The 15,462-nt window shown below is 46.0% G+C and overlaps 1 protein-coding gene and 1 pseudogene across 2 annotated transcripts; both read left to right on the top strand.

Annotated features, from left to right (window-relative positions):
* Positions 1–433: 433 nt before the first annotated feature.
* On the top strand, positions 434–1,629 carry LOC108397172 (olfactory receptor 4D1-like; annotated as a pseudogene).
* A 1,082-nt stretch (positions 1,630–2,711) lies between these two features.
* Positions 2,712–14,090, top strand: OR4D2 (olfactory receptor family 4 subfamily D member 2). 2 transcript variants are annotated; one of them, XM_017660459.3, is made up of 3 exons: positions 2,712–2,827; positions 8,956–9,913; positions 12,237–14,090. In XM_017660459.3, the coding sequence occupies exons 2-3, from the start codon at positions 8,973–8,975 to the stop codon at positions 12,325–12,327; spliced, it is 1,032 nt and encodes a 343-aa protein (XP_017515948.2). In that variant the 5' UTR covers positions 2,712–2,827; positions 8,956–8,972; the 3' UTR covers positions 12,328–14,090. The 2 variants fall into 2 exon arrangements, with proteins under 2 accessions (XP_017515948.2, XP_073089057.1); XM_073232956.1 differs by lacking the exon at positions 2,712–2,827 and having other exon boundaries at positions 8,641–9,913.
* The last annotated feature ends 1,372 nt before the right edge of the window (positions 14,091–15,462 follow it).

Below are 15,462 nucleotides of genomic sequence, written 5' to 3'. Positions count from 1 at the left end.
CACATAAATTAAAAAATATAAAACACGGAAGTTCAAGGAAATTTTGCATTTGTCCTGGGCTGCTTTGAGTTATCTCTGCAGAGGGCCCCAGGCAACCAGTGCCATTAGAGAAGTGTTTATGAGGAAGTGTGAGAAGCACTAATCATCCCAGCTTCGCTACAGCCAAGATCATCTGCTTATTTTTCTTCACAATTACTTCTGAACTTGTACATGAGTTTCTTCTAATGTGCCTCTCTTCATTCAGCAGCGACCCATGCACAGCCCCTCAGATCTGTGCCGTGAAGAAACATCTGTTTAGTCCAACACCATGAGCCTCATGTTCTCTCAAGACTTAGTCTCTAAGGTTGATGATGTGTGTGGTCACAGGTACTTGCTGACATGTCTATTCATTCATTCATTGATTCAGTTGTGTTTGTGGAGCCTGTGGCTCACAAGGCAGTATGCTGGGCACAGCATGACACCCGTGGATGAGCAACGGCATGGTACGTAGGGAAAAGCCTCACAAATGCCTGTAGCACAACATAACGTGTGGTTACAAAGGTCCGACTCTGAGAGTCTTGCCAATGTACTTGTCCCCATGGAAGGGCCTCCTACCGTCCATCTTGGAATGGTCCTCAGCAATGACTTTGATCAACTCAGCCCTGACTCTCCAAAAGAAAATGATGGAATTTGCATGATTTTTGTGTTGCGTTGTTTCTCTCTAGGCAGGTAGGGGAAGAGCCCATGGAACTATGGAACATCACACAAGTCTCAGAATTTGTCCTTTTAGAGTTCTCACAGACCCTAGAGCTCCAGAAATTCCTGTTCCTGGTGTTCCTGGTTGTCTATGTCGCCACCATTATGGAAACCTCCTTAATGTGATCACAGTGACTTGACTCCCGGTTCCAAATGCCCATGTATTTTCTGCTCCATAATCTGGCTGTCACAGACCTCTGCTATTCCACAGTAACTTCCCAAAAGACACTAGGCAACTTCTTTCATGAGACCAAGACCATCTCCTATCAGAGCTGTATGGCCCAGATCTTCTTCCACCTCCTGGGAGGTGGGACTGTCTTCTTTCTCTTGGTGATGGCCAATGACCCATACATAGCCATCTCCCAGCCTCTCCACTATGTCACCATCACAAGAGCTCACCTGTGTGGGGGCTGGTGGGGGCTTCCTGGGTAGTGGGCTTTGTCCTCTCTGTTGCCCAGCTGGCTCAGATGCTTCTGCTGCCTTTTTGCGGCCCCGACGTTCTGAATAACTTCTGTGATGTTCTGCAAGTGCTGAGACTTGCCTGCACTGACACCTCTGTCCTGGAGTTCGTTAGGATCTCCAGCACTGGGATGCTGGTCCTCATCTGGGTCCTCCTCCTTCTGATCTCTTACGCTGCCATCCTGATGATGCTGAGGTCCCACGCAGGACAGGCGAGGAGGAAAGCAGCTTCCACCTGCACCAGCAACATGGTGTCTATTATTTTCATTCCCTATATCTATGTCTCCCCTGACCCTTCACCTCCTTCCCCATGGACAAGGCTACACAGTCATGATCTGCACACTCAAGCCTGTGACCTACACCCTGAGGAGCCAGGAGATGCAGGCAGCAGTGAAGAGATTAGACAAGTACCTAGTGATTTGCAGCAAGGAATGAACTTAAAATAGGTTGAATTTCAATGACAAATCTTCTCTCTGAGCTTCTTTTTTCCCATATGAAAATCAGAGGAAAGTCTTTATAGAGTGTGACAGTGTAGATTCAACTAATGTTTCTATGAATCTACTCCTATGTCAGTTACTATGTTAGGTACATTCACACTTTTATCTCATTCTCATAAAACTGGCAGTAGATATACTATTACTATATTAAACAGTTTTTAAAAATGTGAAAACTCAGAGAGAAGTGACTTTCTCAATGATGAATAGTAATTGAGTGGTAAAACTTGTTCAGGAACTGGTTCCTCTGACACCAACTTTAGACGCAGGAGATATGGGTAGGATTTGAAGCTCAAGGTCTGCCACAACCACAGGTAAAACCCAGAGAGTTCTTCAACTATGGATGAATATTTGTGATGAATGGTGAACAGTTTCTTCTTAACTCTAGAAAATCACATCCTTTTCTGCTCCTTGCCTCTAATATTCTTTCTTTATCTTTGCAGTTCCGTATCAGCTATGTCTTAGCATTCATTGATATTTATCAATTTTTTCTGGTGCACAACATACCTTTTCAAACTATTGATTCCATTTATAAGTGACTAGAAATCATTTATTGGTTTTATTTTTAGAAAATTTGTCTTGAGTCACTTTTCTAATTTATGAGCATTTTACTTCTATATGATCCAGAATATCAGTTCTAAGAGAGGTAGGAAGCACAGAAATGCTAATTATAATCTGTAAGATTGACCCAAAAGTGTGGGAAAATATCCTCAGATTTTTCTTCATATGATCATTCTACAACACAAGGTGCTTGATTCTTAATTTAATTTGTTGAAAATTTGTTGATACCTTTAGGACATCTCTACTGAAGCTACGCTGTATTTATGATGTAAATTTGACTCAAATCTAAATTTATTAACCCTAAGTGGGTTGGTACAATGTCTTCCACCATAAAGACTTTAGAGAAAAAGTTAAAAATACATTGTTCATACCATGGCTTAAATGAAAAATGTTGCCCGTGTTCTGTCGTGCTTTTGCATACAGGCATACCTCATTTTATTTTGCTTCTCTTTATTGTGCCTTACAGATAACATGTGTTTTTACAAACTGAAGGTTTGTGGCAATGCTGCACTGAGCAAGTCTTTGGCATCATTTTTCCAACAGCATTTTCTCAGGTCGTGTCTCTGCATCACATATTGGTAATTCTCTCAATGTTTCAAGCTTTTTCATTGTTATTACATTTGTTGTGATCTGTGATTATGACTTGCTGACAGCTCTGATAATCGTTAACATTTTTTAGCAATACAATATTTTTTAATTAAAGTATATACCTTTTTTAAGATATAATGCTATTGCAAACCTAGCAGTATACAGTCTAGTGTAACTTCCATATGCACTGGGAAACCAAAAAATTCATTTGACTTGCTTTATTGTGATAATTTGCTTTATCTCAGTGGTCTGGAGCAAAACCCTCAACATGTCTGAGGTGTGCCTGTGGTGCAGTGGGACAATAGCAGGTTTGAAGCCACGGCATGCAGATCCAGGCTCTAACTCCTGCTGGTTGTGCTCCTTTTGGACATCAATGAACCTCTAGTTCTTTTGCTGAAAAACTTACATAATTCCTCACAATGTTGTGTGCATCAATGTGGTAAATGTAAAACATCCAGCATAGTACTTGGCATATAGTAGGTGTTCAGTTAATGTTAGTTTCTTCACACACTCCCATTAGCATTATTTTTTTGACTTTCCATCAATATTTTTAAATTAAACAAAGAGGCATGTGGCTCTTTAGGATCTGAACAATCGGGTCAAGCAATGCTCTTTAGTCATGTTGTTTATATAGGATTAGTGAACACAGCTCTCTTAAAAATTGTGAAGGGAAGGATGTATTTCAATGATAGTAGTTTAACTCTGGTCCAGAGAATACTTCACATCTTAGCCTTATTAATCTCTAGATTTTTCCATTTCCGTTATATTTATAATCAAACTCAAGATTGATTTAAGTGTAAGGAAGAAAAGACCTCAACCCACCTTGCCTGAGATGTTTACTTCACATATGATCCACAAAAAGTGTATCACTCAGGGTTCTTCCAGAGAAACAGGACAGTAGGGTAAAGAATATATATATTAAGAGGTTTATTGCAAGGAATTCACTTATGTGGAAGTGAGACTGGCTAGGCAAGCATGAAATCTGTGGGACAGACCATCAGGAAGGGCAGGCTGGACCTCAGGCATGAGCTGAAGCTGCATTCCAGAATTTCACCTTCTTCAAGGAAACCTCAGTTCTGCTCTCAAGGTTTTTAACTTATTGACTCAGCCACATGCAGATTATCTAGGATAATCTCCTTTACATAAAATCAACTCATTATAAACATCAGTCACATCTATACAATAATATATACCTTCACAGCAACACCTATATTAGTGTTTGGTTGAATAACTGGGAACTATAGACTAGTCAAGTTGACACATAAAACTGACCATCACAAGGGAGAATTATTCAGTGATGCTGGCCTCCCTCAGGGAGAATGTAAATGAAGTTTCTTCTGCATGTACTGTGAATCCATTTAACAGTTTGAAGTAACAATAGTTAAGTCTGACAAATATTTACTTTCTTAGGTTGGTACATAGGAAAATCATTTTCTCAGTTCGGTTTTCTATGACTGGGTCTTTAGCATAATTACTCCATTCCTGTCATTCTGGTCTTTAGAAATCGTTATTTTGGCCAGTAGAGGCAGCGAATAAATGAGGTTTGGTGGACATGTTGCAGACACACCTGTGCCTTGACAGAGGAAATATATAAACTGGAACATAGGGGTTACTCTTATTGAAAGCTAAGTCATACTCAGAGCTCAAAATCACCTATATGATAGTCTATGACATTGACAAGTCCTCTCCCCTTCCCCAGAATCAATCCAGGTTACTTTTCCAAGTGACTTAATTTTAAAGTGGACTAATGCTCTAAATAAGAATTAGTGGGGTTTTTGTTTAATCTGCATCTCTTGTATTTGGAAAAGCTTCACATTGCATTCCTATCTGCTGGAGGCAGATATTAATTTTGCCAAGTATGTACATTTGCAATGAAAGAATTCAGCCCATGGGACTGTATCAAGCTGAAAAGCTTCTGTACAGCAAAGGACACCATCAATAGAACAAAAAGGTATCCTACAGTATGGGAGAATATATTCATAAATGACAGATCCGATAAAGGGTTGACATCCAAAATATATAAAGAGCTCACACACCTCAACAAACAAAAAGGAAATAATCCAATTAAAAAATGGGCAGAGAAGCTGAATAGACAGTTCTCCAAAGAAAAAATTCAGATGGCCAACAGACACATGAAAAGATGCTCCACATCGCTTGTCATCAGAGAAATGCAAATTAAAATCACAATGAGATATCACCTCACACCAGTAAGGATCACCACCATCCAAAAGACAAACAACAACAAATGTTGGCGAGGTTGTGGAGAAAGGGGGACCCTCCTACACTGCTGGTGGGAATGTAAATTAGTTCAACCATTGTGGAAAGCAGTATGGAGGTTCCTCAAAATGCTCAAAATAGAAATACCATTTGACCCAGGAATTCCACTTCCAGGAATTTACCCTAAGAATGCAGCACTCCAGTTTGAAAAAGACAGATGCACCCCTATGTTTATTGCTGCACTTTTTACAATAGCCAAGACATGGAAGCAACCTAAATGTCCATCAGTAGATGAATGGATAAAGAAGATGGGGTACATATACACAATGGAATATTACTCAGCTATAAGAAAAAAACAGATCCTACCATTTGCAACAACATGGATGGAGCTAGAGGGTATTATGCTCAGTGAAATAAGCCAGGTGGAGAAAGACAAGTACCATATGATTTCACTTATATGTGGAGTATAAGAACGAAGGAAAACTGAAGGAACAAAACAGCAGCAGAATCACAGAACCCAAGAATGGACTAACAGTTAGCAAAGGGAAAGGGACCGGGGAGGATGGGTGGGATGGGAGGAATAAAGGCAGGGAAAAAGAAAGGGGGCATTACGATTAGCATGTATAGTGTGTTGGGGGCACGGGGAGGGCTGTGCAACACAGAGAAGACAAGTAGTGATTTTACAGCGTCTTACTATGCTGATGGACAGTGACTGTGAAGGGGTATGTGAGGGGGACTTGGTGAAGGGGGGAGCCTAGTAAACATAATGTCCTTCATGTAATTGTAGATTAATGATACCAAAAAAAAAAAAAAAAGAATTCAGCCCAACCTGGAAATCCTAAGTAGATCAGACAGCTCTAAAAAATCAGACATTTTTTATAGTACATCAAGGTTACAATGCCAGTTAATTCCAGTTTTGCTCATTTCCTCATTGTGAGAGAATAAATGGGTTTCGTACCAATCTCTATATTAAAGGTAGTAATGATTCACATGTAAAGAATGCTAGCATTCTATAGGTGATGTGAGTAGCTTTGGATATGGGTGGAGAATCAACTTTGGGGGTCTGGTTGCAAAATAAAGGACAAAGTTTACAGGGTAATATGTTTCCAGGGTAGTATACAGATATTTCCACCTATGACCTACCCTATGTAAAGAGCAATTAAGCTTAAAAGGAGAAGGAAAGGAGAAAGAGAAGGAGGAGAAGAAGATGGAAATCAAACCAGTTATCTCAGGAATTCCACAAGAGAGAGCAGGCAGTGATTCTCAATTGGAGCACCAACATGATCTGAGAACTTATCACAGATGCAAATTCTTGGCCTTACCATTGACCAACTGAATGAGACAGTCTGGGACTGGGGCACCCTTACCTGTCTTTTCCTAAGCTCCCCAGGTGATTCTTTCAAGAATCACTGGCCTAAAAAATGAGTTCTTCTAAAATTCCCAGAGTCTGTTTCTTTTGAAGACTCTTGTCCTTTCGGAACTTGGCCTGAGAATCCTACATTCCACAAATCTCAAAAGTTTTCATGGCCCGTGGTACTTTGGGCCCCCAAGGAAGACCTCTCAAAGAGGATGTATTTTTTATGCATTCAGCAACTTTTAACAACTCCCATTGCTCCCTTGCCCTCAGTGGAACTCAGGCCAGCTCCTGAGCCCAGTCCTACAGTTTTTCCCCTAGGGTACTCCCTCTCTGTTGAATACGTGACATAGGGACAACTACTGGGAAACTGAAGCTGCAGGAAAAGCATCTCCAAGAAGATGTAAGACCTGAGGCCTCTCTCCCATTCTGGGTTGAAGGAAGGCGAGAGACCAGGGTTTTCTTACCTGTGGCTGGATCATCAGTAAGAAGGATCCAGAAACACTTGCTGCAATGTGGGGAGAATAAACAAGTGAAGCAGGCTTGGTTGCAGTAAGTCTAAAGTGTGAAGAAAGCCTCAGAAAGTAATCAGGGGAATATGATGTCGAGAACAGATGCATCAGGTTGCATGTGAAAACTCGGGCTCTTAACAACCAAGTGAAGAATCGGCCCTGTGTTTCAGCGGGAGGATGCTGGGTGCAAAGGAGAAGGAAAGACGCCACAGTATTCTCCATGTAGTCGCATAAAACAAGATCATATAACTACCTGCTAACCCATTAAGTTGGCAAACAGGAGCAACTGCTAAATCAGAACTGCTGCTGTAGGTCCTGGAGCTACTAAGTTACTGATCACAACCTAGTTAAAGAGGGACAACTGAAAAACTGATAAATGTTATCATGGAGGTATTCATAAAATGTTATTGGAACCCAGAGCAATGAGGGATTCATTCTGCATGGGAAGGAGTTGCAGAGAAGGTGATGTCCATGTAGGCTGAGAAGGTAGTAGAAGGATTTTCAGAAAACAGAATTAATTACCAAAGCTGTGGAAATAGTCCAGCGTTTGGCATGTATGAGAAGCTATGAATTTCTTGAATAGCAGTCGGTTCCTGGGTCACAGAGATAGTGATTAGGGAGGTGAAGGGAGGCTACATTTTGTAGTTTTGTATGACATGCTGAGAGGGAGTTGCACACACATAGGTAAGTATGTTTTTCAATGCTGGATTAATCCACAAAGCATGTTAGGGGCTTTTAAGAGTTTGAGTTTTAAGTAGTGGGCACTAGACAGTCATTAAAAGATTATAATGAGGAAGAAACATAATCAAACAGGAGTTTAGCAAGATCTCATTTGAAGCTAATGGAAGTAGAAGGATGAGGTTAAAATGACCTGTGATAGGTAACAGGATGCAGCAGGCAGGTGAGAGAGGGTGGGAGATGGAGAGGGGGCAGGGGCGTGGGGGGCCGTTAACCCCTGACCACATTATCCCGTCTTTCACCCTCCAACTCCTTCTCCACTTCTGGTGCCACTCCCTCCCCACCACCTTCCCATTTCCCCTTCCTTCACTTGCTCCCTTCCTCTTAATTTCTATTCTTTTTTCCTTTGTCTATTTCTATTTCTCTTATTTCAACACCTTCCTCTGTCTCCTACTCTTGTGCTCAGTAATATCTTGCTTCTTTCAGAAGAGCGCCCTGAGGCCTCTTCATACAATATTCATCATCTATTTCTTAATTCAGAGAATCTCTCTTCCACTTCTCGTCTCAGCACATATATCATATATTTCCTGGCCTCACCCAGTAAGGAGCCCCCTACATCGGCAAGGTGAGGGACATTCACCCACCTGGAAGCCACTGCCACAAGCTTTGTGAGTGTTAACTATCAGGAAGGATGGTCACTGCAGGGCACGGATCCGCTATAAAATCTGTGTCCCTGCCTCTGTGAGCTTTCAGTTGAATTATGGAAGAAAAATATAGACATATGAAAAGCCCATTAACATTATGAGGTGTTAAATGTTGCATGAAAGTGACTGGTAGAAAATTGTATCAGAGACTGGAAGAAAGGAGGATGTCTTTAAGCAGAAGACTACACAGAGCAAAATGACTATCATCTATTTCCAAGTACTGTTCCAGGAACTTTGTTACTGTATTTAATCTCCTAAACATTCCTATACAGATATATTTTTATTCCCACTTTACAGATGTGAAAACTGAAACTCAGAAAGATTAATTAATTTACTCAAGGTCAAATCTCAAGGAAATAGAACCTCTGAAATTTAACTTCAGGTGTGTAGGACTCCAAGTGTCTTCCCACCACTACATTACACTGATTCTTTAAAAACCAAGTTGCGTGTCTCTAGATGGCTTCAAGATAGCTCATGAATGCATAGTCCAGTACTAATTTTTAAGAGCTCCAGAGACAAGGCCAATTAATCAGCACCTGGTATTATGATCTGCCCATGAGGATATCCATCATCTGGGTCCGGACAACTCAGTCTGAGCCGATGACCACTAAAAGTGACTTCATGCATGTATGTCTGTGGCTCTTCTTCTCTAGGTGTATGGAGAAGCCACATGGAACCAGGAAACCTCACGTGGGTATCAGAATTCGTCTTCCTGGGGCTTTCACAGACTTGGGAGCTCCAGCTCCTCCTGTTCCTGGTGTTCCTGTCTGTCTACACCGCCACTGTCTTGGGAAACCTCCTCATCATGCTCACAGTGACCGCAGACTCTCGGCTCCACACGCCCATGTACTTTCTGCTGAGAAACCTGGCTCTCTTGGACCTCTGCTTCTCCTCGGTCACTGCCCCAAAGTTGCTGGTGGACCTCCTCTCTGAGGAGAAGACCATCTCCTACCGGGGCTGCATGGCCCAGATCTTCTTCTTCCACTTTCTGGGAGGTGCCATGGTCTTCTTCCTGTCAGTGATGGCCTATGACCGCCTTGTGGCCATCTCCCGGCCCCTCCGCTATGTCACCATCATGAACACTCGGCTCTGTGTGGCGCTGGTGCTGATGGCCTGGATGGTAGGTTTCGTCCATTCCATCAGCCAAGTGGCTCTGATGCTCCCACTGCCTTTCTGCGGCCCCAACGTCCTGGATAACTTCTACTGTGATGTCCCCCAGGTGCTGAGACTTGCCTGCACGGACACTTACATCTTAGAGTTCCTCATGATCTCCAACAGTGGGATGCTGGATGTCATCTGGTTCTGTCTCCTCCTCACCTCTTACTCGGTCATCCTGGTGATGCTGAGGTCCCACTCGGGGCAGGCGAGGAGGAAGGCAGCTTCCACCTGCACCACCCACATCATTGTGATGTCAATGGTGTTCATTCCCAGCATTTACCTCTATGCCCGGCCCTTTGACCCCTTCTCCATGGACAAGGCCGTGTCCATCAGCCACACAGTCATGACCCCCATGCTCAACCCCATGATCTACACCCTGAGGAACCAGGAGATGCAGGCCGCAGTGAAGAGGCTTAGGAGGCGCTGGCTGGTTTGTACAAGGAGTGATAATGGGTAGGTCACGTCTCTTTGGCTTTGTTTTTCATTTGCATAGGATGGGTTTCAGAGGTCAGACTTGGTGGAGTGGATTAAGAACTTGACTTGGAACAAAGAGACCTGGATTCAGGTTCAAGTTCCTACACTAACTAGCTGTTACAAGTCTTCTAACACTGGAGGGTATAGGAGGACCCTTTTGCAATTGTTTGAGGATTTAACTGGGCTTTTTCCTCCCTGAGACCTGCAGGAGTGCTTGCTTCTTGTTTCTCTTCTGCTTGGCGCCTTTTTGATTACCACCAGAGCCCTGCTGCCCAGCACAGGCCAGGAATGTGGAGGCTCTCCATAAATATCTGTTGGATGAATAAACAAATAAATAATGTTGTAAACGCACATTAGTACTTGAAGACAGACACCTCTGACCTTATGGTTCTGGAGTGTCCCCACCAACCCAATAAGCCTTCAGTAACTGGACAGAGTTAGGGAGGAACACTGAAGGAACACCTGACTCCCTCCCTTCTGAAATAATCCTGTGCCTAATCTGGATCTGAGTCCATGAAGCCCGATTTCTTTCAGAACCATCATCACCGTCCAGACGAACATAAAGAAGGCTAAGGCCTGTCCTAGCCAGACCCCCGTATGGGGGGCACACCCAGGACAACCTGCTCTGGGGGCGAAAGGCAGTACCAAGTAGTGGCATATTCATGGCTGGTATGCCTTCTGGGCAGTGAGAAGAGCAGAGAGGGGCCGCACCCTTTCCCATGACCTACCACAAGATGATTTTGTGGACAAGTGGACAGAAAGCTGCCCTTACCGAGCACAAAAGGTCCCCCCAAGTGGGCTTTCTGCTCTTGGCATTGGGTGCTGGTTCCAGCCACCTTCCAGGGCTGCCAAGGGGCTGGGACCGCCAAGCTCACCACCCCCACACTCACCACCACAGCCAGAGATGCTGCAGAGGCTGCAGCTGGGGCGGCTGGGGTCGGGGGTAAAATCTGCACAGTCTTTCAAGTCATTGTTTGCAGTTTTGAACCTTCTAAATTTTAAGTGCCCAAGCAAAAGACTACTGCATTCAACAGGATATCTAAATTCCTGCAACCTTCAGGCATTTATTCTTTCTAGATGTATTGAGATGCTGGAATGCAAAAATAGATCAGTGTGGGCCCTTTCTTGCATTGTTATTCGCAATGTGTAGGCCAAGAGAGCTAGGACTCCAGCCCCTGCCCCATTTTGTGCACCCCCCTCCATCTATTCCCCACCCCCTTGCTCCAGAGTGACTTCCATTCCCCCCTGGGGCAGCCACCTCTGCAGCCTCACCCAGGAAGGCACCCAGGGATACAATGGAGCAGCCAGAGCTGCCTGCCAGACTCCCCTCAAGTCCCACAAGGAGCCACCAGGCCAGCCTTTGCCTGCCCAGGCCCAAGGCACCCCCATTCCCCACCGCATGGGAGAAGCTTCTTTCCATCAGGTCACACCTCTGCCCTTAGAAGCCTGGGGGAGAAGGAAGTGGCTTCTGGAGTCAGACATGGATTGAGATCCCCTTCCTGGCTCTGAGACTGTGACTCATTATTTTCTCTGTACCTCAACAATAAAGCTGAGGTTCCTGGCAGCAGCACCGGCCTCGCAGGGTTACCGCGAGGACCTGGCACCCCTAGCAGTAAAGCACAGGGCACAGGCTGGCAGTACCTCACCCTGAGCCACTGCAGCCCTCCTGCTGGCGCGGCACCACCAGGCCTTGGTCAGCCTGTGGATGGCAGTACCCTGGGGTCACATCCTCCCTCTCCCTCCGTACGTTGCTGATTTAAAGCAGGGTCTGCCTTGCCTGCAAGCCCCCCGCCCCCCTACCCCCAGCTGCTGTCCCTGGGAGTTCCCAGTCTGATGGAGAAGGTGAAGTACAGCTCACAGAAGGCCAAGACAGGAGGGAGGGACAGGGAGGGGTACTTGCCCTCAGCTGAATCCCAACCCCCAGCCCAGACCTGCACATCTCTCAAGTGCCCACCGGAGGCCACTCCTGCCTCCTGAGCATTCCTGCTCATTGCGGACTTTACTAGCAGATCAGACAGGTCAAGCCCTTGCTCAAGGTCATAGAGCTGGGTGGAGCTGGGCTCCCAGACATGCTCTCCCTGGCCTCACAGTGAGTTATTTCCCAGCCTGGCTTAAAAAAGAATGCTCAGGGTTGCCTTTCTCAGGAGCATCCTCAGTTCTGGAGCCCAAGCATTTCCATGCAACACACTCCCATCTGCCCCAGCCTCCAGCACACTGTGGAGCCACTGTACTTTGAGCCAAGCCCCTTCTCTCTGCAAGCCTCAGTGTTCTTGTCATGAGAACCCACAGACCCTATTTGCAGGACCTCTTGGGAACAGGAGCAGGCCTACCAGACCTCCAGCCCTGCTCCATGGCAGCTGTCTCCATGCTGGCCGTTGGTGCTGAGCAGATAAAGAGATCCAATCAGGTTTGTTGCCAGTAGCTCCACCATAGCAGGGGGACGGTTCTTGTGAAAGTGGTTACAGAATCTTGAGGTTTTGCGATGGCTGGTGGGGGCAGGAAGGAAGCTTCTTGGGTACTGTGGCTGAAAGATGCCAGGGAGAGAAAGCCCTCTTATGGTCCAGGGTCTGGGCCTCAGCCTGACAGGACTAGGCTTGCAATAGCATCCACTGACCCAGGGCTGGCCTGGGCCAGGGAGAAAAACACCCCTGACCAGAAGCACTGGGTTCAAATACATATACATGTGCAAACTCAAGAGCTATGACAGGCAAGGTCACAGAAGCTGCATCCATTCTTCAAATACCTAGGAGGGCTTTGTGAGGTATGGGGTTAGGCGCTACAGCAAGCCACAGAACAGGCACATACCTTTTCTGTACGGACCTCAGGACAGCCCTGAGGGGGCTGGGGCTTAATCAGATCCAACCCCAGAAACACATGTATAATTTCCATGAGGTGAAGTTCTATGAAGGAGCTGTAAGAGCAATAGAAGACCAGTCACCTGAGTCACAGCCAGCAGGATGGGGACAGAAGCTCCCTGCGGATGGGGCCTGTCGGGTGAGTGGGAGCCACCGGGCACAGAGGGAGAAGGGCTCTGATGGTTGAGACCCAGAGCAGTGGGGGTAGGCCTATTTGAGGGGCTGAAAGCCTGTGGGTTCAGAGGACAGAGGACTGGAGAGAGGAGATGGGGCTCTGGAGAGAGAGGTGACGGGAACCAGACTGTGAGTCTAGGGGCTCCTTTCCTAGTGGCAGCTGCATGGAGGACCAGGACAAGCCAGCAAAGGGGTGGCAAGCTTGTGGGGCAGGTGGTGAGAGGCCCCTCGGGGAGGGAGGGAGAGCAGAGGGGCCCGCTGGCCACACCCCGGTCCCGGAGGATGCGCCCGCCCTCTCTCTGGCCCCCCGCATTCCCATTACCAAGCAGTCTTGTCTCCTGTCACCCTGAGGCACCTTTTTGTTGGCTCTCATTACAGTTACAGATCTTTTCCCCCCATGTGGCTCAGTCTTGGACTCTAATTTGCCCATTTCATTTTCAGAGGAAGAGCTCTTCCACACAGTTCCCCAGTCTCTGAGGTCCAGCCACGGGCCTGACCAGTACAGGGTGCCATAAACAAGATCCGGCCTAGGGTCCCCAAAAGGCTCAGTGCCAGTCCAGGAGATGGACATAGTGACATGGTACCTTCAGTACGGCCTTACATGTGCTGAGAGACACATCCGCATAGGGTGCTCTGTGGCTCCGACCCAGATGGTGCTGGGGGTAAACAGGAAAGGGACAGATGAGGGAAGGCCTCCTGAATGAAGTGGCGTCTCGGCCGGGTGGTGAAGATGAGCAGAAGTTAGTCAGGCAAAGGGAACATGTGCCAGGACCCAGAGGTGAGGCAGATCAGGGTTGGAGTGTGATGGGCAGGTGGGGAGGGATGAGCAGAGCTGGAGAGGTCCTGTGGGGCCTCAAAACACGGAAGGATTTGGGGGTTCCCTGGGCTGCTGCTGCAGGGACGTTGTGCATAGACCCCATAGACCCTGCCAACTGGGCTCCTGGAAGAGGCCTGGCACATCCCCAGTACAGCACATGAGCAGCCCCTTACCAGCCCCCCAGGGGCTAAGAGCCCAGTGCTCCCCCTCCACCCTCTCCCCAGGGACTCCAAGTCGGGGGCTGTGTGAAAGGAGTTGAAAGCCTTCTGCTTGTCATTTAGTGAGGGCAAGTAGAGGGGCCAGAAGCCAGTACCAAGGACAGGGCAAAGGACTTGGCTGTCCCAGAGCAGAAATAAGGCTGCATGGTCCATCGGGAATTTAAAAGTACTGATAACACAGAGGAAGGGATGGACTGCTGCCTATGCTGGCCATGGGGCGACAGTTCTAAACAATGTCACTGATAAAGCACTCTGCCCCAAAGACATCTTTTCTTGGTCTAGATTCTAAACAATTGCTGCAATCAGTGCTGCTTTAATAATATGTGTAAGCTTCAAATGAATGCATTTTTGTTACTTACCCTTTCACAAGCCCCATTTTCTACATGGAAGTCAATTTGGAGAATTCCGGTTATATAATGGTGGCTCCCCAAGTCACATGCGTTCCCTTGGTAAGTTCGCGAGCGGCTGGGAATTGTGTGAGCCGGCTTTGCCCTCTCATGCCCTGTAGCACTGCATGGTCTTGTGTTTAAACAGTTGATTTGATATAAAAAGTGATAACATAGTGACTATAAAGATGAACAGACAGAACCTGATCTCCTTCAATGCTGTCACTCCACGTGACCGTTTGGACTTAAAATTTGTGTTTAAAATTTGAAGCAGAGTGCCAACTGCAAAATATGTCTTTGGAGTGCAAATTTTACTTCACACATGAACATTTTACTGAATTTGGGTATCTTAACATGGAAACTTATTCTACTCCTAAAATTGTTAATTATCTTAAAACTCAAAAATGGATCCAGAAAATAGAAACTGTAATGATACATTATTATATTAAAACCACCAACATGCAGGTAGCTTTCTTCTCTTTATTTAAGATACATCCATGCAATTAAAAAGTATTAACCCACTTCTCTTTTACTTTTCATATTACAATTTAGTTTTATTTCTTTACTGGCATGATCACATGTATGAAGTTTAATAAAAGAGAACTTTCACACATTTCCTTTCTAGCCATTGTTGTTACTTGTTTCACTTAATGAGTATCACCGAAAATAATTCTGTTGTGTTGAAAACAGGGTATCACAAAATAACCCATTCCGAGAGTCAGACACTGTAGGTAGCCACTGAGCAACACTAAACCGCAAGGAAAGTCTATAGTCTCCTCCAGGAGGTCCCAGTGGGCCTCATGAAAAGCCCATAGGGGAGATACGGGGGGTGCCTGCCCACACCCCTCTTCTGGTGCCTGGGTGTATTTGGCCCTGACCAAAGAAAAGAGAAGACGTCCAAGCTGACCCGTGTGAATCCTGGCAAGAACCCCGCATGTCGAGCCTGCCCCATGGTGAAGGTCACAGCAGGACGGGGGCAGGTGCCCAAACCCAAGGGCTCCTGGAGGACCTCTCCCTCCATCTCTGTCATTTCACTCACTTCTCAGTGGCCCTGACCCTGGCAGCTGGCGTTCCCCCT

The sequence above is a fragment of the Manis javanica genome, chromosome 4, assembly GCF_040802235.1.
Source record: "Manis javanica isolate MJ-LG chromosome 4, MJ_LKY, whole genome shotgun sequence".
NCBI classification, from domain to species: domain Eukaryota; kingdom Metazoa; phylum Chordata; class Mammalia; order Pholidota; family Manidae; genus Manis; species Manis javanica.
The sequence above is the reverse complement of the archived record's forward strand: the minus strand, read 5'-3'. Positions and strand labels throughout refer to the sequence as shown.